At 39.9% G+C, this 25,153-nt stretch overlaps 1 protein-coding gene across 2 annotated transcripts; it reads left to right on the forward strand.

Annotated features, from left to right (window-relative positions):
- The first annotated feature begins 5,065 nt into the window (after window positions 1-5,065).
- On the forward strand, window positions 5,066-24,930 carry mRpL43 (mitochondrial ribosomal protein L43). 2 transcript variants are annotated; one of them, XM_053799150.2, is made up of 5 exons: window positions 5,066-5,785; window positions 16,765-16,871; window positions 21,819-22,021; window positions 23,283-23,364; window positions 24,754-24,930. In XM_053799150.2, the coding sequence occupies exons 1-5, from the start codon at window positions 5,643-5,645 to the stop codon at window positions 24,759-24,761; spliced, it is 543 nt and encodes a 180-aa protein (XP_053655125.1). In that variant the 5' UTR covers window positions 5,066-5,642; the 3' UTR covers window positions 24,762-24,930. The 2 variants fall into 2 exon arrangements, with proteins under 2 accessions (XP_053655125.1, XP_053655124.1); XM_053799149.2 differs by lacking the exon at window positions 24,754-24,930 and having other exon boundaries at window positions 23,283-23,521.
- Window positions 24,931-25,153: the final 223 nt, after the last annotated feature.

Consider the following 25,153-nt stretch of genomic DNA (forward strand, 5'->3'; position numbering starts at 1 on the left):
GTCCTTTTATCTTATTATTATAATATATAGGTTATAATATTTTCTTATTATTCTACAATGAAGATAACATCTTATTATCATACTAAAAAGACTATCTACTACACCAAGGTCATTAAGACTATCTACAATACGAGGGTCATTACTAGGAATAAGGTAAAATTTACACGTATGTTAGCTAAAAAATAGAAAATCATTCCCCTCCCTTTCTGTAGCTACATTCATCAGACACCTTTTGGCACTCTTCTTGAACTTGTTCATGCTATGACTGGCTTTGACATGTGCAGGTAGTCTGTTCCATTCCTTTATTGCTGTACAATAAAAGGTGTTTGAAGCCTGGCCACTGACTGTGGGTACTACAAAGTTGTGCTCTCTCCCCCTAGTACTATGATTGCTTTGGTTCCCAACCTTGACAAAACTGACAGCAAGATATTCTGGACACTGTTTGTGAGCAATTTTATAAACATGATTTAGCTTCAGTTGTTTTACTCTGTCTTCAACATTCAGCATATCCAACTGCTGTAATTCATCCTGGCCTACATGTTCTCTTGGTCCCAGCCCCAGGATGAATCTTACGATTTTGTTCTGGGTGATTTGCAGTCTATCTTTCAGTTTTTTTGTCAAGGCAGAGTACCAAGAAGAGCAAGCGTAATCCATATGGCATTGTATAAGGGCTAGACATAGGGTCCTGCGACCCTCGGTAGGTAGACACTGTGCTTGTCTATACAGGAACTTCAGTCTGGCATTCGCTTTCTTTACTACACTGTTCCCTATCAATTCTCCTGACATGCATGGGTCAAAGGGGATTCCCAGATATTTTACTGATGAAACCAAAGTGATGGGCTCCCCATTACATTGAACATTAAAATTATTTACCCTTCTCAGTTTATGTTTCGTGCCAAAGAGAATGGCTTCAGTTTTCCCTAGGTGTAATGATAGTTTGTTGTCTACTAACCATTTGCTGCAGGACTCCAGTTCCAGTGTTAAAACATTAGCAATATCTTGTGGGTCTTTACCTGACACTAACAGAGCACTGTCATCTGCATACAGTAGGAGTTTGCACTTGACACTGATAGGCATATCACTGACATAACATAAGAATAATAAGAGACCCAGAATACTACCTTGGGAACTCCACATGTTATCGGCAGGGGTTCTGATTCTGTTTTGTTTATTTTGACTATTTGTCTCCTGTTGGTAGTAAGTAAGTTTATTCAGGTATACACAAATACAGTTACATAGAATTATCAAACATAGCAGCATATGTGTAGAGAACCTAGGATAACCCAAAAAAGTCTCGAAGAAATGACCCGTGATAATTACGGGTGATTCTTGAATATAGTCCCTAACTGCTCTGACAACAGTCTTGTATTTAATGCTGGTGCTTGGGCTATTCTTCCTACCCAGTTGGTGACAAAAATGGAATGATTTATTAGTAAATACAGGAACACTGTTTGAACTACCTTGGACATCGTCCATGGGGTGTGGAATGGCGGGGTTCTTTTACTCTACTCTGTGCGAATATATGAAGTAATTGTAAGTTTATTTAGACACAGGCACACATAAGTACAATTACCATACAGTGTAAATTACCTAGGATAACCACAAAAATGTCAGACAGTGACTTACATCCACTGGTGTCGTTGCAACTCTATTTACTGTAACTGATTTTCACGAAGTTGAGTTAATTAGTTCTTTTCATTTTAAGGTTATAGTCATGATTGATTCCTGTATCTTATAGCTAGGCTTTAAATAACATAATATTACAAAGACCGCAATGGAAATAAGTCCCTTCGTCTTTACTTTTTTTTGGTTATCCTAAGTAATTTACACACATATTACTATGAATAATAACTGTAAACGCTTAAATTTGCATAACTGTACTTAGTGTGAGAAATTTCAGCTATAATCTTGAATTAACATTTCACCATATAACTGGGGAGAACTCTGGTACATCTAAAACAAATTACACTAACTGCTGTAGTTGTACCTCGGAGACAGTTTAATGTTTATTATGCACCCATATCCATCCTGTAGGCGGTTGTCAAAAGATTACAGAGGAACATAATGGGTCCAGGGACTGGACCCCAAAGGTGGAACTTTACCAACAGTGGGTCACAACATTGTCCCTCGGAGATAGGTGGAACTTTACCAACAGTGGGTCACAACATTGTCCCTCGGAGACAGGTGGAACTTTACCAACAGTGGGTCACAACATTGTCCCTCGGAGACAGGTGGAACTTTACCAACAGTGGGTCACTACATTGTCCCTCGGAGACAGGTGGAACTTTACCAACAGTGGGTCACAACATTGTCCCTCGGAGACAGGTGGAACTTTACCAACAGTGGGTCACAACATTGTCCCTCGGAGACAGGTGGAACTTTACCAACAGTGGGTCACAACATTGTCCCTCGGAGACAGGTGGAACTTTACCAACAGTGGGTCACAACATTGTCCCTCGGAGACAGGTGGAACTTTACCAACAGTGGGTCACAACATTGTCCCTCGGAGACAGGTGGAACTTTACCAACAGTGGGTCACTACATTGTCCCTCAGAGACAGGTGGAACTTTACCAACAGTGGGTCACAACATTTTTTAACAAAATATTCCAAGACAGTAACACTTGTTGTATTAAATTTGGTTGTGGACTGTATAAAGGAAAATTATTGGACTTGACAAATTTTAATTGGTTTTATGATGTATGTAACTATGTTACAGTGTTACAAAAAAATAAAAAAGATAAATATATCTTACCAAATTATGGTCTTGGTGATGTCTTAACGCCTCCCTATCTGCAGGTAACTAATATTAACCAGTGAGACTTAATTCACACTGGGAGCCGTACAATTTGATATGTGGCGGGAAATGTTGATTCTCCAACAACAGCTTACGTTTTCATTCATATCATCCTTATTTGGAGTTTCACTTTATATTTCAACCCTTCCAGATACACGTCAAATTCACTTATTATATAGGACACTATATTAGCCGATACTATTTCTATCGGCTTAGAGTAAATGAGATTAATTCTCCACAAATTCCCGGTCCAATTCGTATAACTCCGCCATTTTCGTTGTTCTCCTCAACATTTTGTCTACCAATACATCTTTTCAATTAACTTAATATCACTTCCAGGTTTGTACTACATTTTTATTATTGAAATATTAACTTCTTCTAAATTACAATAATTTTCACTTTACTTATTCAACCCCTTACAGAATATAAGGAAGCAACAGAGAATATTAGTTCTCATATTACAGAACATCTTTTAAAAGTCACTGAAGATACATACCTACATGAGATATTATAAATACTATTATCCCCAACAGTTCTTACACACAAATTACAGGAAACTTATCAAGATTTTCTACACTTATGATTTATACTATGTATGATAATTTATCTTATGTGTAACTGTACCTAAATAAATTTACTTAAGATAAGATTTTGTTAGGATTTTTAACCCCGGAGGGTTAGCTACCCAGGGTAATCCAAGAAAGGTAGTGCGTTATCAAGGACTGTCTGTCTTATTTCCATTGTGGTCTTTCAATCTTGTCCCCCAGGATGCGACCCACAACAGTTGACCCAGGTACCTACTCACTTGTTAGGTACCACGGACACAGGCCACAGGCCTACCAGGTCCGTGGCCTGGTAGGCAACGCTCTCGCTTCACATACTGAGTGTCCATGGTTCGATCCCCGGCAAGGGTGGTAACGCTGGGCGTGTTTTCTTACACCTGTTGTCCCGTTCACTTAGCAAGCAATAGGTGCCTGGATGTAAGTCGACTGGTGTGGGTGGCATCCTGGGGAGCAAGATTGAAGACCACAATGGAAATAAGACAGTCCTCGATGAAGCACTGCCTTGGATTATGCTGAGTAGCTTACCCTCCGGGGTTAAAAATCTGAACAAAATTTTATCTTAAGGATAATGTTTTCACCCTCGCTTTCTTTCTTATCTACTTCCCATAGCTCAATCGCTAGCGCACTCGGCTCACACACTGAGGTCCGTGGTTCGATTCCCGGTACGGGAGGAAATATTAGGGCATCTTTCCTTAAAACACCTGCTGTCCATGTTCCCCATCAGTAAAATAGGTACCTGGGTGTTAGTCGACTGATATAGGTCGCATCGCATCCTTTACCCGAAATGGCCATACTACTACCCGACATACTACTACCCGAAATTACTACTACCCGAAATGCCATACTACTACCCGAAATGCCTATACTCCAGTTCTTAAGCCTGAATGCCTTCCAAAGGCGTTGTATAATCAGCGCTTCCCCTTGATTATAATAATAATAATACTACCCGACTACTACCCGAAATGACATACTACTACCCGAAATGCCATACTACTACCCGAAATGACATACTACTACCCGAAATGACATACTACTACCCGAAATGACATACTACTATCCGAAATGACATACTACTACCCGAAATGACATACTACTACCCGAAATGACATACTACTACCCGAAATGCCATACTACTACCCAAATCCAGTTCCCCGAATTAAGCCTGAATGCCTTCCACATCCCCCCCCAGGCGTTGTATAATCCTCCGGGTTTAGCGCTTCCCCTTGATTATAATAATAATAATAATACCCAAATGCCGTACTACTACCCGAAATGACATACTACTACCCGAAATGACATACTACTACCCGAAATGCCATACTACTACCCGAAATGCCATACTACTACCCGAAATGACATACTACTACCCGAAATGACATACTACTACCCGAAATGACATACTACTATCCGAAATGACATACTACTACCCGAAATGCCATAATACTACCCGAAATGCCATACTACTACCTGAAATGTCATACTACTACCCGAAATGCACAGCATTTAGGGTAGTAGTATGTCATTGATGTCAGCTAAGCCTGTTTGCCTTGTACATGTACTTGTAGAAATAAAGATTATTATTATTATTATTATTATTATTATTATTATTATTATTATTATTATTATTATTATTATTATTATTATTAATATAGGGCTCACTGGGAGTAAGTTGTGAATGGTGTTACAAACCCAACAAGAAGCAGGGACTTCTGCGCCAGCCTTCGTCGGGTGTTGACATCTCTCTCTCTCGCCTGATTATCAGTGACAAATTTTCCCCGTTCTCACTGGGACGCTTGTCCTCATCTATTTTGCCCGCCTGGCACTCTACAGGAGGGGCACCTGTTCATCGGCTTACTTTCAGCCAGCTCCATTTTTTCCGCTCTGCGGAAAATTCTTTATCGGTCTTTAGTGGGAAGCCGGTTACTGAACTCAGGTGGGAGAGTGAGCGTCCATCCCTGCTGGGGCTTGGCAAGGGCGTCCATCGGATCTAATTGGAAACTTCAAGTTTCTATCTCTATTTACAAAGAAACTTTTGTTCCTTTTCTCTCATCGCCCAGCCTTGGGCACCAATTTTTTCTCGTACCAACGAGAAACCGGAATCGATACAGCTTATGCTGTCAGTGGCCCTTATAAACCCAACAAAGAAAAGAAAAAGAATCGGGAGTAGCAGAAATCTCTAGGTAATCTACTGTTATAAATCAAGCAGTTGGAACCTCCCAGCAAACTGCTTGTATAAAACAAGAAGAAGGAACCTGTTAAGTTACTAGAGGTGTGGTGAAGGATAATGACCACCCAGACATGGAACCGCTTCTGGGGTTCAACTTTTGTTAAAGCTCCATTACGGAATGGAGTTGGTCGATATGTCCAGCAGCTCCAGAGGATCACCTTCAAGTTTTGTAAAACTCATGGTTGTAGCCAAGGCATGAGGTAAGCTTCCAGATGTTAGGTTTAGTCTGCCCGAGATGCCCCGGCATAATAGTGGCTTTCTTTGTACTTGGAAAATCAAAATTGTAATTACACAATGTAAACTATGCAAAGAAATAAAATCCTTATTCCTTACAGAGGTACGTGTTTATTAGAAGATGTTTGGGTCCTGGGACCTTGATCAGGGTCCCAGGACTAAGTTTATTCAGGCTGTGGCGCGTACATTGGATTGTGTGCAGCCATCAGTAACAGCCTGGTTGATCAGGCTCTGATCCACCAGGAGGCCTGGTCACAGACCGGGCCGCGGGGGCGTTGACCCCCGGAACTTTCTCCAGGTAACTCCAGGTATATACAAATACAGTTACATAGATTATCATACATAGCAGCATATGTGTATAGAACCTGGGATCTGGGATAACCCAAAAAAAAAGCCAGTGACTTATTTCCATTGGTGTCCTTTTATTACCTTATTATACTATAAAGGAGATATCTTATTATTATACTATAAAGGAACAATGTAAATTAAGCTATTTATATTTACATGTGTGTGAGCTAAAAAAAAAAAAATCATTCTCCTCCCTTTCTGTTGCTTCATCCATCAGACACCTTTTGGCTCTCCTCTTGAACGTTTTATAATAAATATGTCCTAGTGTTTGCTCGTTTGACTTTTTAAACTAAGCTTCAACTGTCTGGGCAGTTTTCATCAGGACCCCAATGGAAATAAGTCACTTTCACTTTTTTTTTTGGTTATCCTGGGTAATCTACACATGTTGCTATGTATGATAACTTATGTAACTGTATTTATGTATATAGTTGACTGATATAGGTCGCATCCTGGGGACAAAATTAACCAAATTTACCTGAAATGCCATATTACTACCCGAAATGCCATACTGCTACCCGAAATGCCATACTACTACCCGAAATGACATACTACTACCCGAAATGCCATACTGCTACCCGAAATTACATACTACTACCCAAAATTGCATACTACTACCTGAAATGCCATACTACTACCCGAAATGCCATACTACTACCCGAAATGCCATACTACTACCCGAAATGCCATACTACTACCCGAAATGCCATACTACTACCCGAAATGACATACTACTACCCGAAATGACATACTACTACCCGAAATGACATACTACTACCCGAAATGCCATACTACTACCCGAAATGCCATACTACTACCCAGAATGCCATACTGCTACTTGAAATGCCATACTACTACCCGAAATGACATACTACTACCCGAAATGACATACTACTACCTGAAATGCCATACTACTACTCAAAATGACATACTACTACCCGAAATGACATACTACTACCCGAAATGCCATACTACTACCCGAAATGCCATACTACTACCCGGAATGCCATACTGCTACTCGAAATGCCATACTACTACCCGAAATGACATACTACTACCCGAAATGCCATACTACTACCCGAAATGCCATACTACTACCCGAAATGCCATACTACTACCCGAAATGCCATACTACTACCCGAAATGCCATACTACTACCCGAAATGCCATACTGCTACTCGAAATGCCATACTACTACCCGAAATGACATACTACTACCCAAAATGACATGCTACTACCCGACATTCGATATTAATCCGTTCCTGAGAGCTCATCGAATGTCAAAAATATCGAAAGTCGAATTAATTTTCCCCATAAGAAATAATGGAAATCAAATTAATCCGTGCAAGACACCCAAAAGTATCAAAAAAAATTTTTTTACCACATTAAATATTAAGTTTAATGCAATAGAATAATTACAATAACAACAATAACAATAGATTAATAACAATAGAATAATTGACACTTACCTTTAACCCTTTGACTGTCGCAGGCCCCTTTCTGAAACTGTCATTCTATGTCGCAAAATATTCGAAAAAAAAAAAATTCTTATGAAAATGTTAGGAATATTTTTCTGAGTGTTTTAAGCCTAAAAAAAATTTTTGCCATCAGTACTTACCGAGATATAGAGCCACAAAGTTTGCAGAAAGTGACGTGCGTATGGCAACAGCGGTGACTGCCGCCCACCCGGTATTCTTTTATTTACTCTAATTCAAAAGTTTCTTGCATTTTTCAATATTTTTCTTTTCCAAGTAACTTATGTGGCCTGTGAGACCAATGTAAGGTGCATTTTTCAAATATACACTCATTGTTTACAGCACAATAACAGAACAAACTTTATCACTATTAGTTTGTGTATACACTTTGTTTACACAAACAAACAATACAAAACAATGTTTATTACTATTGTTCCATAATATATATACATATGTACAGTCACTGAACACATTCCTAGAACTGCTGCAGCTTGTGGAACTCTTTGAAACATGGGTATATGCAGAGGGGCACTTGACACTCCTCACACATAAAACGAGTGTCTCTGCGTGTTTGTGGGCGTTTTGTGGTATGTGTACATACATAACACCTCTTCTGAGCATTTTTCTTGGCAGTAGTAGGAGGCAGTTGTATGGGGTAGTGATCACCAGGCCTGAAACGAGATGACGTGTGTTGGTAATTTCGTGGGCGCTGGTCTGTTGGAGGTGTTGCTCCTTGGTACTTTGCGATTATTTGTCTGATTACTGACAAACAAAATTCACCATATTTTGGTGTTTTGTTGGTCTTCAACTTGTATATGTTATAAGCATTTAGCATAGAGATATCAACAAGGTGGAAAAAAAGTTTTATATACCACTTATAACTCTTGCGTACACAATCTGCAAACCCAATCTGCATGTCACATTTGTCCACTAAGCGTATATTGAGGTTGTAGTCCATGACAGCTGCAGGCTTTAGAATGGGTTCATTGGTCTCTCTGTTGTGCCTGCCACTGTGTGCCATTTCGTTTGGGTGAACTGATGTCAACAATGTGACATCACGTTTGTCATGCCACCGAAATGCCATGATGTCATTGGCAGCAAAGGCTTGCACCTCACCTCTGCGAGTGCCAGCGTCGAACCTTGGCATATGTTTACGATTACCACGCACTGTGCCACACACGTCTGTTAAGTTCACTCGCAAGAAATCACTGAGTAAGGGGCTCGTGTACCGGTTATCAGTAAATAACATATGCCCCTTACCAAGATATGGTTCCATCATTGTTCGAACCACATCACCAGAGATACCCAATAACTTCATGATACCTCTCAAAGTATTACTGCCAGTGTACACGATATCCAAAACTAGACCACTTCTGCAATCACACAGTACAAATAACTTTATACCAAAGCATTTCCTCTTGCTTGGTATATATTGCTTGAATGAGAGTCTTCCTTTGAATAAAATCAAGGACTCATCAATAACAAGCTTCCTGAAGGGATAAAAAACACATGCAGCACTTTTGTTTCAGGTACATAAACACATTTCTGATCTTATATAACCTGTTGGTTCTGTCAGGCCTGGTTTTGTCTGAAAAGTGTAACATATGTAACAGTATCAGGAAAACGATTGACACCTATAATGTCACTAAAACCTGGAGTTGAAATCAGGCGTTCTGTTGCCCAGTATGTGGTGACAGTGTGCTTATACACATGTGGCATAAGCATTATTGTGGCAAAAAGCAGGTACATCTCTGCCACAGTTGTCTCCTTCCACTGGTGTAGCCGTGATTTTGGTGAGAGAATTGTATTTGCCATGGTGTAATCATGGTATGTGTTTGTTTCCTTGACAATGATGTCCATCAGGGGTTCATCGAAGAATAACTCAAAGCAGTCCAGTTCACTAGCATTGTTCCCAAGTGGACATGATGGCTTTATTCCACTTTGTGTTTCATCAAAGTCATGGGGACTGGGAACAAACTCGTCACTGTCCTGCCAATCCCAGATGCGGTCTGCTGGTGGGTTCTGGATATTGTACCGTGGTTGTGGTTGTGCAGGTTGTGGGAGTGTGGGGTCAGGTGAGGCTCGTTGTTGTGCAGAGTCAGCAGCGTGGCCCACTGATGGTGCCACATGGGCCGTGCCACCATCACTATCACCACCACTTCCTGCTCCCTCACTCACATCATTCATACCCATCGTAACAATATCGTCATCTTCACTATCAGGTCGTGGTGTAGGGCCACGGGATGTGCTCCCAGAGTTTCTTCTTCCCCTTGGAACAACATATGAAACACTACCAGACCGCATGCTACGTCGTACATACTGCCGCTTCACTGGGGAATATTCACCCTCACTGTCACTAGAACTGCTTTCAATGACCTTGAAATCACTATCACTGTCACATTCACTGCTAACATCTGGGTGTTGTACACGACCAAATACTTTCCTCTTTCGTCCTGGTACAGGCGAACGTGAACGTGAACAAGCCGGCCCAGCACCAGAGGTGGAAGATTGTGGGTCATCTGGGTTTTCATCACTAATTACGTTATCCTAGGCACTTTTTCCGGTAACACTCGCTTCAAAACCCTGGAATTCACTGTCACTGACATTTTCATCACTGTTAGAGCTATCACTTGGGAACAAAAGACCTCCAATCCGCCGAGGAGTGAGGAACTTCTTACCGAGAGGCATGGTGAAAATGGACTAACAAGATGGCTTTCCCACAATGCACTGCTGGGTCCCAGATTTTTTTCACAGGGTGCACACCGACCACTGAGACCCATTCTCTCTCATGTAGGCCTACCAGGCCTTTCCCGCTTGATTTGAAGCCGCTAGAATTTGTGCGTATAAATACGTCAGAAACATTGGCGCGTAAGACGTATTTATACGGCGTAAACAGTCAAAGGGTTTATGAAGATCTGGTGATGATTGATGGGAGGGGAGAGTGTGGATGGTGTTAGTGTTTAGAAGGGGAATCCCCTTCCATTAGGACTTGAGGTATCAAGTCTTTTTCCGGGGTTACTTCTCTTCTTCTTTTAATATCATTAGGACCAGCTTGAGAGTCACTGGACTTCTGTCGCACAACATATCTGTCCATAGAGGCCTGTACCTCTCGTTCCTTTATGACTTTCCTAAAGTGGTTCACAACATTGTCAGTGTAATAGTCACCAGCACGGCTTGCAGTAGCTGTGTCAGGGTGATTTTCATCAAAAAAGATTTGCACTTAAGCCACTTTGCACACATTTCCTTAATCTTTGAAGTAGGCAACTCAATAGTCATTAGCACCTTTTTTCTCAAAGGGTTGGCACTAGAAGCTTTCTTGGGGCCCATGGTTACTTATTTTGCAGAAACAAGCACCAAAAACAGTGATAATATGGAATGTACCGAATGTATCCTTAGATGCGCGCACACTGGCTGGCTTATAAACACTGGCACACACGGGGCAGTTCAGGCCACACGTGGACACGTCTCGTACGAATCGTATCGAATAGCGGGTTTTCGATAGAATGTCGAGGCAAAATTTTTGCATTAAAATGCATCGAATGTCGATGCCATCGAATGTCGGGGGTCCACTGTACTTTTTATTTTTTTTTTTATTATCACACTGGCCGATTCCCACCAAGGCAGGGTGGCCCGAAAAAGAAAAACTTTCACCATCATTCACTCCATCACTGTCTTGCCAGAAGGGTGCTTTACACTACAGTTTTTAAACTGCAACATTAACACCCCTCCTTCAGAGTGCAGGCACTGTACTTCCCATCTCCAGGACTCAAGTCCGGCCTGCCGGTTTCCCTGAATCCCTTCATAAATGTTACTTTGCTCACACTCCAACAGCACGTCAAGTATTAAAAACCATTTGTCTCCATTCACTCCTATCAAACACGCTCACGCATGCCTGCTGGAAGTCCAAGCCCCTCGCACACAAAACCTCCTTTACCCCCTCCCTCCAACCCTTCCTAGGCCGACCCCTACCCCGCCTTCCTTCCACTACAGACTGATACACTCTTGAAGTCATTCTGTTTCGCTCCATTCTCTCTACATGTCCGAACCACCTCAACAACCCTTCCTCAGCCCTCTGGACAACAGTTTTGGTAATCCCGCACCTCCTCCTAACTTCCAAACTACGAATTCTCTGCATTATATTCACACCACACATTGCCCTCAGACATGACATCTCCACTGCCTCCAGCCTTCTCCTCGCTGCAACATTCATCACCCACGCTTCACACCCATATAAGAGCGTTGGTAAAACTATACTCTCATACATTCCCCTCTTTGCCTCCAAGGACAAAGTTCTTTGTCTCCACAGACTCCTAAGTGCACCACTCACTCTTTTTCCCTCATCAGTTCTATGATTCACCTCATCTTTCATAGACCCATCCGCTGACACGTCCACTCCCAAATATCTGAATACGTTCACCTCCTCCATACTCTCTCCCTCCAATCTGATATTCAATCTTTCATCACCTAATCTTTTTGTTATCCTCATAACCTTACTCTTTCCTGTATTCACCTTTAATTTTCTTCTTTTGCACACCCTACCAAATTCATCCACCAATCTCTGCAGCTTCTCTTCAGAATCACCCAAGAGCACAGTGTCATCAGCAAAGAGCAGCTGTGACAACTCCCACTTTGTGTGTGATTCTTTATCTTTTAACTCCACGCCTCTTGCCAAGACCCTCGCATTTACTTCTCTTACAACCCCATCTATAAATATATTAAACAACCACGGTGACATCACACATCCTTGTCTAAGGCCTACTTTTACTGGGAAAAAATTTCCCTCTTTCCTACATACTCTAACTTGAGCCTCACTGTCCTCGTAAAAACTCTTCACTGCTTTCAGTAACCTACCTCCTACACCATACACTTGCAACATCTGCCACATTGCCCCCCTATCCACCCTGTCATACGCCTTTTCCAAATCCATAAATGCCACAAAGACCTCTTTAGCCTTATCTAAATACTGTTCACTTATATGTTTCACTGTAAACACCTGGTCCACACACCCCCTACCTTTCCTAAAGCCTCCTTGTTCATCTGCTATCCTATTCTCCGTCTTACTCTTAATTCTTTCAATTATAACTCTACCATACACTTTACCAGGTACACTCAACAGACTTATCCCCCTATAATTTTTGCACTCTCTTTTATCCCCTTTGCCTTTATACAAAGGAACTATGCATGCTCTCTGCCAATCCCTAGGTACCTTACCCTCTTCCATACATTTATTAAATAATTGCACCAACCACTCCAAAACTATATCCCCACCTGCTTTTAACATTTCTATCTTTATCCCATCAATCCCGGCTGCCTTACCCCCTTTCATTTTACCTACTGCCTCACGAACTTCCCCCACACTCACAACTGGCTCTTCCTCACTCCTACAAGATGTTATTCCTCCTTGCCCTATACACGAAATCACAGCTTCCCTATCTTCATCAACATTTAACAATTCCTCAAAATATTCCCTCCATCTTCCCAATACCTCTAACTCTCCATTTAATAACTCTCCTCTCCTATTTTTAACTGACAAATCCATTTGTTCTCTAGGCTTTCTTAACTTGTTAATCTCACTCAAAAACTTTTTCTTATTTTCAACAAAATTTGTTGATAACATTTCACCCACTCTCTCATTTGCTCTCTTTTTACATTGCTTCACCACTCTCTTAACCTCTCTCTTTTTCTCCATATACTCTTCCCTCCTTGCATCACTTCTACTTTGTAAAAACTTCTCATATGCTAACTTTTTCTCCCTTACTACTCTCTTTACATCATCATTCCACCAATCGCTCCTCTTCCCTCCTGCACCCACTTTCCTGTAACCACAAACTTCTGCTGAACACTCTAACACTACATTTTTAAACCTACCCCATACCTCTTTGACCCCATTGCCTATGCTCTCATTAGCCCATCTATCCTCCAATAGCTGTTTATATCTTACCCTAACTGCCTCCTCTTTTAGTTTATAAACCTTCACCTCTCTCTTCCCTGATGCTTCTATTCTCCTTGTATCCCATCTACCTTTTACTCTCAGTGTAGCTACAACTAGAAAGTGATCTGATATATCTGTGGCCCCTCTATAAACATGTACATCCTGAAGTCTACTCAACAGTCTTTTATCTACCAATACATAATCCAACAAACTACTGTCATTTCGCCCTACATCATATCGTGTATACTTATTTATCCTCTTTTTCTTAAAATATGTATTACCTATAACTAAACCCCTTTCTATACAAAGTTCAATCAAAGGGCTCCCATTATCATTTACACCTGGCACCCCAAACTTACCTACCACACCCTCTCTAAAAGTTTCTCCTACTTTAGCATTCAGGTCCCCTACCACAATTACTCTCTCACTTGGTTCAAAGGCTCCTATACATCCACTGTACTTGTACCTAAATAAACTTACTAACCCATATGGGTTAGCACTTGTGTAGTAATAATATTAGTAGTAGTAGTATTAATTATTATTATTATGCACACAAATTGTGTTCACATTACATAATATGTAACAATAAAGTAAGTTTATGTAGGCACAGGTACACATACACACAATTATCATACATAGTGTAAATTACCTAGAATAACCCAAAAAAGCCAGCGACTTATTTCCAGTGGGGCCCTTGACCCCACTAAAGTAGTTGTTCGATGTGCACTCATCCTGTGGGTGGTAGTGCAAGAAACACTGATAAAAATAGGGTAATCATAGAATGGGTGGAACTCAAACCCATGGTGGGTTAGGCCTAAAATTTGCAGGCCGGTGATTCACACACTGAGTTTCCGTGGTTCAGCCTTCAGTACGGGTGGAAATGTTGGATGTATTTCCATACACCTGTCCCTGTTCACCTAGCAGTAAGTAGGTACCTGGGTGTTAGTGGACTGGTGTGGGTTACATCCTGGGGCAGAAGATTGAAGGACCATAATGGAAACAAGACCAACCCTCTGGATTAATAATTTGAACAAATCTTAAGTTTAATGGCCCATCAACATGGATTTTTAGTTTATTGCAAATGGATTAACTGATTATGTGTAATTTGAAAGAGGTTATCATTTGCAATGGCCTTTTTTTTCATACCCAACTACTGCTGTATGCAGTACGTACTAATGAAAAAAATACTTTTTAAAGTAGAAGTGGTGATGTATATGGTACTGTACGTGAACTTTGAATTAGTTGCAGAGTACGCTAGCTCCTGTTTTAAAATGAGTCTCTACTCACATGGTTGTGGGTGGCAGGAAGTTTCACTGTGGTTGGAGGGCAGTGTGTGTGTGTGTCACTGTTGGCAGAGGGTGGAGTGTAGTGGGAGAGCTTCAGTGTAGGTGGAGAGGTAGGGAGCTTCACTGTGGGTGGAAGGTGCATACTTCCATACTAAATGGCATACACTTAAAAAAAATGAAGAAGCTAGTAGTGGTTCTTCAGCTAAGATAGAAAAAAATGAAGATCCCTACTGTACCCCCATAAAATATTAGATAATGATTGATTATGCTCAATATTGATAAACAGCATCTCCTCACTTAGTGACGTACTCGTTTACCAACTGCTCGGACTTATGACCAGCTCTCCAACCAGTATGCAAAAACGTATATTAGAGCTGATTTCCTCTATTCTGTTTACTACCGTATACAGTACATGGTGAGGGTCCGGGTTCAATTCCTGGCGAGGGTAGAAACATTAGGCATGTTTCCTTACACTGGTTGTCTATGTCACCTATCAGCAAAGTGGGTACCTGGGTGTTAGTCGACTGGTGTGGTCGCATCCTGGGACTAAATTGACCTAATTTGCCCTAAATGTTCTGCATAACAAGGGGCCTTCTATATAGTAGTATGTCATTGATGTCAGCTAGGCCTGTACATCTTGTACTTGTAGAAATAAAGATATTTTTATTGTTATTATAAATGATGCAAAGGTGGCATTAAGAAAATATCTAAAGATGATTGGCACAAACCCACTACCAGTATAGTATGCTCCTCACTTAACAACCAATTTGCTTACCGACCTACTCCGAGGAATGGAACCCCGTCGTTAAGTGAGGAGAGGCTGTATTTACTTTATTAGCTTGGAAAGAGCACAAAATGGAAGAGACTCGAAGAGATATACCTTTCAATATACATTTGACAGGTTTCAAGAGTTTTCCTGCCCCCACAGCTTGGTCCTGGGCCAGAGACGGGCTGCATTGCTTCCTTATTCATGTGTTTTGATTTTCCAATGTCTCCTGATGGGTATCCAGCGAATAGATTAAATTACCTTATTTTTCCTGACTTTATGGCTTACCCATCCCCTAAATCTCTTCATTTTTATTTTCTAGTCACTGTTTCTTATGAATATCACTATTAACCAAATTAAAGTTATATACTGAAGTGAGATGGTTTATGAAACACAAAATGAACAAAAATCAAAGAAAATTTATGACACTGGCTTAATTTTGTATTGTTTCTGGTTTCTAGTCTTACAGGAGCTTCTGGGAATGTATGTCCCCCTATAAAGCGGTACCTCGGAATGCGAACTTAATTCATTCCAGAAGGCTGTTTGAGTGCCGATACCGAACAAATTTCTTCCCTTAAGGAATAATGTGAATTAGATTAATCAGTTTCAGACCCCCAAAAATACACTTACAAAAGCACTTGCATAAATATACTTACATAATTGTTTGAGTTTCGAGCTGTTCGTATCCCGAGGTACTACTGTACAGTGGACCCCCGCTTAACGATCACCTCCCAATGCGACCAATTATGTAAGTGTGTTTGTACGTGTATGTTTGGGGGTCTGAAATGGACTAATCTACTTCACAATATTCCTTATGGGAACAAATTCGGTCAGTACTGGCACCTGAACATACTTCTGGAATGAAAAAATATCATTAACCGGGGGTCCACTGTATTTTGTAGGGACAGTTGCACATTGGAGTAGAGCTAGATAATAGTGAGATGAACATTATCATATACAAATTTGATTGAAAGGCAATCATGTTTTTTTATAATTTTTTATTTTTTAGATGTAATAATGGTGTTTTATTAATACTAAAATGTTGTTGTGCAAGATTAAAACCCAAGTTTTGTAAATGTTTAAATTTTGCTACAATATTTTTGCCTTGGATACATAGTTGAATGCTCATTTTTACTTTCAGGGAGTACATTGAGAAGGAGCTCATTGAATTTGCAAGAGTGAATCCTGGTGTTGTGGTGTATCTTAAGCCACGTCGTCACAGGTCACCATGCCTTAAAGCCGAGTATTGTAAGTTTAGTTGCCATCATATTTTTGGGGATAGTGATAACTATACTTGCATCTAATGATAGTTTTATTAAAAAAAAAAATTATCTTATTTTCCATTATACGTATATGTCAATAGCTTTTTTTTCTAGGCTCAATTTTTTTATACTGTGTAAACTGTTTAGTTTATCCTGTCATTTTATATTCTCTAATTTTTTCTTTTGCTTCTTATACCTAGCCCTACTAACAGCCAGGTACCTACTTATCACTTTGTGAACAGGGGCAGCTGATATAAGGAAACGTACCTGGTGTGTATCCTCGCCTGTCACGTGGGAGACCGGGGTTTGATTCCCTGCTGGAGAGGACAATGTTTTAAGGATCCCAATGGAAATAAGTCACTCTGTCTGACTTTTTTGGGTTATCCTAGGTTCTTTACACATATGCTGCTATGTATGATAATCATGTAAGTGTATAGTTGCAAGTGTATTTTTGGGGGTCTGAAACGAACTAATCTAATTTACATTATTCCTTATGGGAACAAATTCGTTCGGTAACGGCACTCGAACAGCCTTATGGAACGAACTACAGTAGGTACGAAACTCGGGGTACCACTGTAGTTTGGCTCAGATTTGTAAAAAAAAATTTTTATTAACACATTGGCTGTTTTCCACCAAGGTAGGGTGGCCTGAAAAAGAAAAACTTTCACCATCCTTCACTCCATCACTGTCTTGCCAAAGGTGCACTTACACTACAGTTATAAAACTGCAACATTAACACCCCACCTTCAGAGTGCAGATACTGTACTTTCCAGCTCCAGGAATCAAGTCTGGCCTGCCAGCTTCCTTGAATCCCTTCATAAATATTACCTTGCTCATACTCCAACAGCATGTCAAGTCCTAAAAACCATATGGCGTTAAAACTAGAGTGCCCCTCTAGTCTTAACGCCATAGTAATACTAATAGTACATAATAATAATCACTCTTGGACACATTATGTCTTATTTTACGTTAATGTAGACATTTTCATTAAGTCATCTATGATACTTTCTTCAAAATTATATAAGAAACACGTTACATAGCATATAAACATGCTATGCTTATATGCTATGGAGGTGTGGTAGCCAGGTGAAGGGAAAACATTACATTTTCTCTGGTCCAGCACCAGAGAAAACATGTATAAATCTGCGTTTGGCCCAGGCACTCCCCTTCACATTCTGCTTTTGTTTACAATTCTCAGCATGAATTATTCATTACTTCTCCCTTCGTTTATGATGGCATCTAAAGGTAGTTGTTAGAAACAAACTCTGTGAACAAGGTATGTCGATGGTAATAATATGGCTCTGGACCGCATTAAATATCGTATAGCTATGTAGGTAAGTCTAGGTAGTAGGCTGGTAGACAGCAACTGCCCAGGGAGGTACTACCGTCCTGCCAAGTGAGTGTAAAACAGAAACCTGTAATTGTTTTATATGATGGTAGGATTGCTGGTGTCTTTTTTTTTTCTGTCTCATACACATGCAAGATTTCAGGTACATCTTGCTACTTCTACTTACACTTAGGTCACACTACACATACATGTGCAAGCATATATATACACACTCCTCTGGGTTTTCTTCTATTTTCTTTCTAGTTCTTGTTCTTGTTTATTTCCTCTTATCTCCATGGGGAAGTGGAACAGAATTCTTCCTCCGTAAGCTATGCATGTTGTAAGTGGCGACTAAAATGCTGGGAGCAAGGGGCTAGTAACCCCTTCTGTATATATTACTAAATTTAAAACGAGAAACTTCTGTTTTTCTTTTTGGGCCACCCCACCTCATTGGGATATGGCTGGTGCGTTGAAAGAAAGAAGAAAGGTGTAGGTAAGTGTAGCCCAGGTAGGCTACATCTACTGGCTACCTACACCTGGCTTCCTACAAATAAATACTGCTCACCTCTCATCCTACATTAAAACTACACATATTTTAAGGTAAATAATGGGCGTACTGTATGTGTATTTTATCTCTATTTTTTTTATTAACACATTGGCTGTTACCCACCAAGGCAGGGTGGCCCGAAAAAGAAAAACCTATATCATCATTCACTCCATCACTGTCTTGCCAGAGGCATGCTTAAACTAGTTATAAAACTGCAACATTAACACCCCTCCTTCAGAGTGCCAGCACTTTACTTCCTATCTCCAAGAATTAAGTCCGGCCTGCCGGTTTCCCTGAATCCCTTCATAAATGTTACTTTGCTTACACTGCAGCAGCACGTCAAGTCCTAAAAACCATATGTTTCCATTCGCTCCTATCTAACATGCTCACGCACGCTTGCTGGAACTCCAAGCCCCTCGCACACAAAATCTCCTTTCCCCCTCCCTCCAACCCTTCCTAGGCCAACTCCTACCCCACCTTCCCTCCACTACAGATTTATACACTCTCGAAATCATTCTATTTCGTTCCATCCTCTCTACATGTCCAAACCATCTCAATAACCCCTCCTAAGCCCTCTGGATAATAGTTTTGTTAATCCCACACCTTCTAATTTCCAAACCACGAATTCTCTGCATTATATTCACACCACGCATTGCCCTCAGACATGACATCTACACTGCCTCCAGCCTTCTCCTTGTTGCAACATTCACAACCCATGCCTCACACCCATACAAGAGCGTTGGTATAACTATACTCTCATACATTCCCCTCTTTGTTTTCATGGATAAAGTTCTATGTCTCTACAGACTCCTCAGTGCACCACTCACCTTTTTCTCCTTGTCAGTTCTATGATTCTCCTCATCCTTCATAGACCCACCTGCTGACACGTCCACTCCCAAATATCTGAATACATTCACCTCCAGTCTGATATCCAATCTTCTGTTACCTAATTTTTTTGTTTTCCTCATCACCTTACTCTTTCCTATATATTCACTTTTAATTTCCTTCTTTTACATACCCTACCAAAGTCATCAACCAACCTCTGCAACTTCTCTTCAGAATCTCCCAAAAGCAGTGTCATCAGCAAAGAGCAACTGTGATAACTCCCACTTTGTGTTAGATTCTTTATCTTTTAACCCCACACCCGAGCATTCACTTCTCTTACAACTCCATCTATAAATATATTGAACAACCATAGTGACATTACACATCCCTGTTTAAGGCCTACTTTTACTGGGAAATAATCTCCCTCTCGCCTACATACTCTAACCTGAGCCTTACTATCCTCATAAAAACTTTTCACCACTTTCAATAACCTACCTCCTATTCCATACATTTGCAACATCTGCCACATTGCCCCCCTATCCACCTTATCATATGTCTTTTCCAAATCCATAAATGCCACAAATACCTCTTTACCCTTATCTAAATACGTACTGTTCATCTATATGTTTCACTGCAAACACTTGGTCTACACACCCCCCTACTCTTCCAAAAGCCTCCTTGTTCATCTCTCTAGGCTGCTTTAAATGTCGTATATTAAGTTTGGGACGGGAAGCCAGGGCTACCTACACCTGACTTCCTACAAATAAGTACTACTCACCTCTCACCCTACAATAAGACTACAAATATTTTAAGGTAAGTAATGAATGTACTGTGTATGTATTTTACTATTTAGTGTGTTTTTAATGCCTAGTTCTATCACTAACTTAATATAAGTTAGTATAAACTTGTTGTCTAGCATTTATAAGTGGAAAAAATGGTGTTCTGCTTTCTGGCAGTAGCCTGGAACCTAACCTGCCATGTAAGTGGGGCCCCACTGTACAAATAAAAGTTTATTTTAACATGATAAATTGTTTATACAGAAATGGGTGCACACGTGTGCATGTTGAAAGCCCACATGACTCGATGATCCTATTATGCCTCATGGCCTTGATGTATATAGAGCAGACTTCATTTCCCAAATACTAATAATAGTAATATTCTTGGTAATTTGTTTTAGAAGCATTGGATATTACCTATATCATCCTGTCAAAAATTAATGTCTGGCATAGAATTAATTTTCAGATTGAGGATTAAGACCCGTACTCACCTAGTTGTGGTTGCAGGGGTCAATTCACAGCTCCTGGCCCCACCTCTTCACTGGTCGCTACTAGGTCACTCTTCCTGCTCCATGAGCTTATCATACTTCTTCTTAAAGCTGTGTATGGATTCTGCCTCCACTACATCACTTCCCAGACTGTTCCACTTCCTGACAACTCTGTGACTGAAGAAATACTTCCTAACACCCCTGTGATTCATCTGAGTCTTCAACTTCCAACTGTGACCTCTTGTTGGTCTGTCCAATTTCTGGAACATCCTGTCTCTGTCCACCTTGTCAATTCCTCTCAGTATCATATCCCCCCTATCTCTCCTGTCTTCCAGTGTTGTCAGGTCGATTTCCCTTAACCTCTCCTCGTAGGACATACCTCTTAGCTCCGGGACTAGTCTTGTTCCAAACCTTTGCACTCTCTCTAGTTTCCTTGCATGCTTGGCTAGGTGTGGGTTCCAAACTGGTGCTGCATACTCCAATATGGGCCTAACATAAACAATGTACAGGATCCTGAACGATTCCCTATTAACCCTTAAATTGTCCAAACATATATCTACATTTTTTCAACATTTGAAAGTATGTAAAAAAATGTAGATTTTTTTTTTTTTTTTTTTACATTTGAAAACGTGTAAAAAACCTTTTATCTACTTTTTTTTTTTTTGCTATATTTGAAAATATATAAAAAAGTGTAGATCTACTTTTGGAGCACTATGGATGTGAACGTCGATCAGTGTGGACAGTTTAAGGGTTAAGATGTCGGAATGCTGTTCTTAGGTTTGCTAGGTGCCCGTATGCTGCAGCAGTTATTTGGTTGATGTGCGGCTCACGAGATGTGCTCGGTGTTATACTCACCCCAACCCCAACAATTGAGCATCTTTATACCATTTTCAGGTTGATTAATTTTGAATGGCTACACATATAAAAAATACAAGTGAAAGTTACAGATAATTGATAAAATACTTTTCAGTGAATGGAGGTGAGGAATACATTAGCTGCCACAGAATGACAAATGAAGACATAGTAAAGTGGGTGGAATATTTAAGGACACGATCTGGGTATCCTGTGGAGCGATTGCGCAAGTACCAACATACAGATCATCCATCAATTCAAGGTGCTTGGACTCCATGGATTCACCGTGACCCACTAGTCAATATTGCAGAATATCCTATAGTAAGTTCAGCACAATAGTGTATAATGTTACTATACTGTTTAGATTTAAAAAATACAATTCCAGTAATAAAGTATAGTCATACTCCATTACCACAGTAGAGCAAATAAGTTTAAATTCCTCTAAAGCTCTTAAAGTGTGGTTTATTCACAGAATAATGGTAAATGCATTAGTCAAATGGAATGCAAAAAAAGATTTAGGAATATTAATTAACAGAAATTTAAAGCCATGACAACACTGCATAGATGTTCACAATAAAGCTAATAGAATTTTTGGCTTCATATCAAGAAGTATAAATGATAAAAGCCCTTAAGTTATATTTCAAATTTCTATATTTTTGGCAAGGCCTCATTTTAATTATGTGTTGGAAAATATATAAAGAAGGATGACAAAGTTGAACTTGTGTATCAGAAACTTATCCTATGAAGACAGACTGAGGGCACTGAATTTGCACGAGCTGGAAAAATATAGAATGAGGGTTATGACTGAAGTGTATAAATGGAAAAGAGGAATATAAGTAATGTGCTGAAAAACTCAGACCAAGACAGGACTCACAGCAGTGGATCAAATTGGACAAATTTAGATTTAGAAAGGATGTAGGGAAGTATTGGTTTGGCCGTATTGTAGGTGAGTGTAACAAACTCCCAGATGAGAACTTTGAATAACGGTTGGACAGGTACACAAGTCAGTGAGAGTAGGACCTGCCTAGCATAGGCCAACTTCGGCATTCCTTCGTAATCATATGCACTTTTTATACAGTATTAATCATATTTTCATTCTGATATTTCCTTAACAATGCATTGATGGAATATGAATTTTGGCTTGTGATTGTGCAACTCTTTTTTTTAAGTATGGTTTGATTGTCTTATAGTAATTTAATGGAGAGATCATATGTTCTTTGCACATTTTTAAGTTTTATTACTTGATTTGTTTATTCTTAGATATGTTACATGACATACCTTTTTCTTAACAGTTTAATTCTTATTCAGAGGAAAGCACTAAACCCATATAGTACCCTCACTCTCATTGCCTTCCTCTTGGAGAGCTCCACCTTCAGTGCAGACACTCTTTGGCTTCTTAACTGTAACTGACCTGTTAAACTTCCTCCATAGTACATGAGGTATCCCCTTTCTCATCTCTTGATGTCAACACCCTTTTTGCCATGTAGTGCTATATGATTCATGTGCGTGAATTAATAATAATTTATAGATTAAGAGTTGCAGAGTTGCAGAATTATATTCCTGATTTCTTTTTCCCCACAAGGAGGAGCTGTCTGCAGCATTCAAGACTGAGAAAACTGCAACTGATGAGGTTCTAGAGTTATTTGAAAAGCAGAAATTATCTGGTGAAGTAGATGTGTCATAATTTTTAGAGTCATTTTTTGCCATTCTCATTAAATGTTTTTGTACATTCTGTGTAATATGAATGGCTAAAGGTATTGATGTAGTCTTTAATGATATAATAAGTCTTAAATGAATTTAAATAAAACATCAATTTAAGAATGTGATTATTCCATGCCAGTTACATTATTGATTCAGATTTCTTAACATTACACTATTACAGAGGGGTTGAATACGGTTTATTTACAGGGTGCAGCATAAATAAATTTACTGAGGATTTGTTTTATATTAGGCTACACTGATTTGGCAACAATTATTTTAATTCACTGGTGCCCTAGTATAGTAGTCACCGTGCTAGCCCCTCAGGAGTCCAGAATAGTACTTATTGTGCTAGTACCTCAGTAGTCTAGTATAATAGTTACTGTGCCAGCACATCAGTAGTCCAGTATATTAGTTACTTTGCTATATCACTTATTGGGTAGTTGAAATAGGTAAATGGTCAGTTTCTGGTACTCAGTCAATAGAATAAAAGTTCTAGCGAAATAGCTATGAGTTTGGTCGACTGGAACAATGGAATTGGCAATGCATAAATATCGCCGAGACCATTAACTTTGCGATAGCTTAATTCCATAAGTTTTCCATCAAATTTCGTACTTTTGGTTTCATTACCTTCACAAGATACACAGCAAGAGCTCAAGAGATGTTTACAGCATGCATGTTAGTTGCTATACTGACTGAGACCCACGCTGTAGACTCTGGTGATCACGTGATCTGAGCGTTGTTGATCGACAACCAAGACCATGTACAAAACCCAGGACCAAATTCCTTGTTCGAAAATAGATTTGTTTGACAACTAATCCATTCAACAACTGAGGTTCCAATGTAGTTGCTAACCCATTGTTCTATGGTGTTGGAAGTAACAAAGATGCTTCTGTAAAATGGTGCTATTCCTGTCTGGTACTTTGTAGATCATTTTGATGATGTTCCTGTGCATGAGATGATCTTTAGACCTGTGTATAACATGAGCTTTGCTGGTTTTGTTTGTTACAAGAATATTTGTGTTCTGAATATGTGGAAATTTTTTTTTTACCATAGTTTCTTTTGTGTGAATATTGCTGCATACCCCACATGGTAAGGTCTAAACTCCTGCTTCACTGTTGGGTGTCTTGGGGATCTTTCTTCCTGGTAAGGCCTCCAGTGGAAGAGCTGGACATGGCAACTACACAAATGTTACTTTTAGAAAGGGCCTGCATGGTGTTGGCCTCCTCCAGATAGGATAAAGAATTCAGGTTTCCTGGTAGTGGCATTTTTGGTAGAGATAAGCATAGTCTTTGCTGTGCACTTGCAATCTTGAATAAAATGGTCTGTGCTAATGTACTGATTTCCTTTTCTAGGAATTTGAGGCTGGAGGGACTGATAGCTCGTAGGAAAGAAAGAAAACAGTGATCACACAACTGGTGCAAGTGTCATGGTTCGAGTAGAAACAAGCAGTCATCTTTATTTGTAGGCTTTCTGTATAGTGAAAAAAAGGGTGCCTTTGTTGAGATGACCTGCATAGAAGACATCAGATAATGATAGTTTGATTTTGTTTTCCATTTCAAGAGTAAATTTAATAGTTTTGACATTATTGATCTTCTGAAAAAGGACTTGAATGTTAAGTCTTCTGGAATATATGTAAAAAATGTCATCACACCTATCTATGCCTTGTGACCATGATACTACAAAAACCTTCAGTCTCCAAGTTTTCCATTAAAATGTTGGCTAGGATAGCACTTAGACTTTCCATGGCCAGGC

This window comes from Cherax quadricarinatus, chromosome 66 (assembly GCF_038502225.1).
Source record: "Cherax quadricarinatus isolate ZL_2023a chromosome 66, ASM3850222v1, whole genome shotgun sequence".
NCBI classification, from domain to species: Eukaryota; Metazoa; Arthropoda; class Malacostraca; order Decapoda; family Parastacidae; genus Cherax; species Cherax quadricarinatus.

Coding starts and splice junctions, on each gene's coding strand:
- mRpL43 (XM_053799149.2), top strand. CDS start 5,643: ATGACCACCCAGACATGGAACCGCTTCTGGGGTTCAACTTTTGTTAAA. Junction 16,872..21,818: donor ATGCCTTAAAGCCGAGTATT/GTAAGTTTAGTT, acceptor AATACTTTTCAG/TGAATGGAGGTGAGGAATAC. Junction 22,022..23,282: donor ATATTGCAGAATATCCTATA/GTAAGTTCAGCA, acceptor TTTCCCCACAAG/GAGGAGCTGTCTGCAGCATT.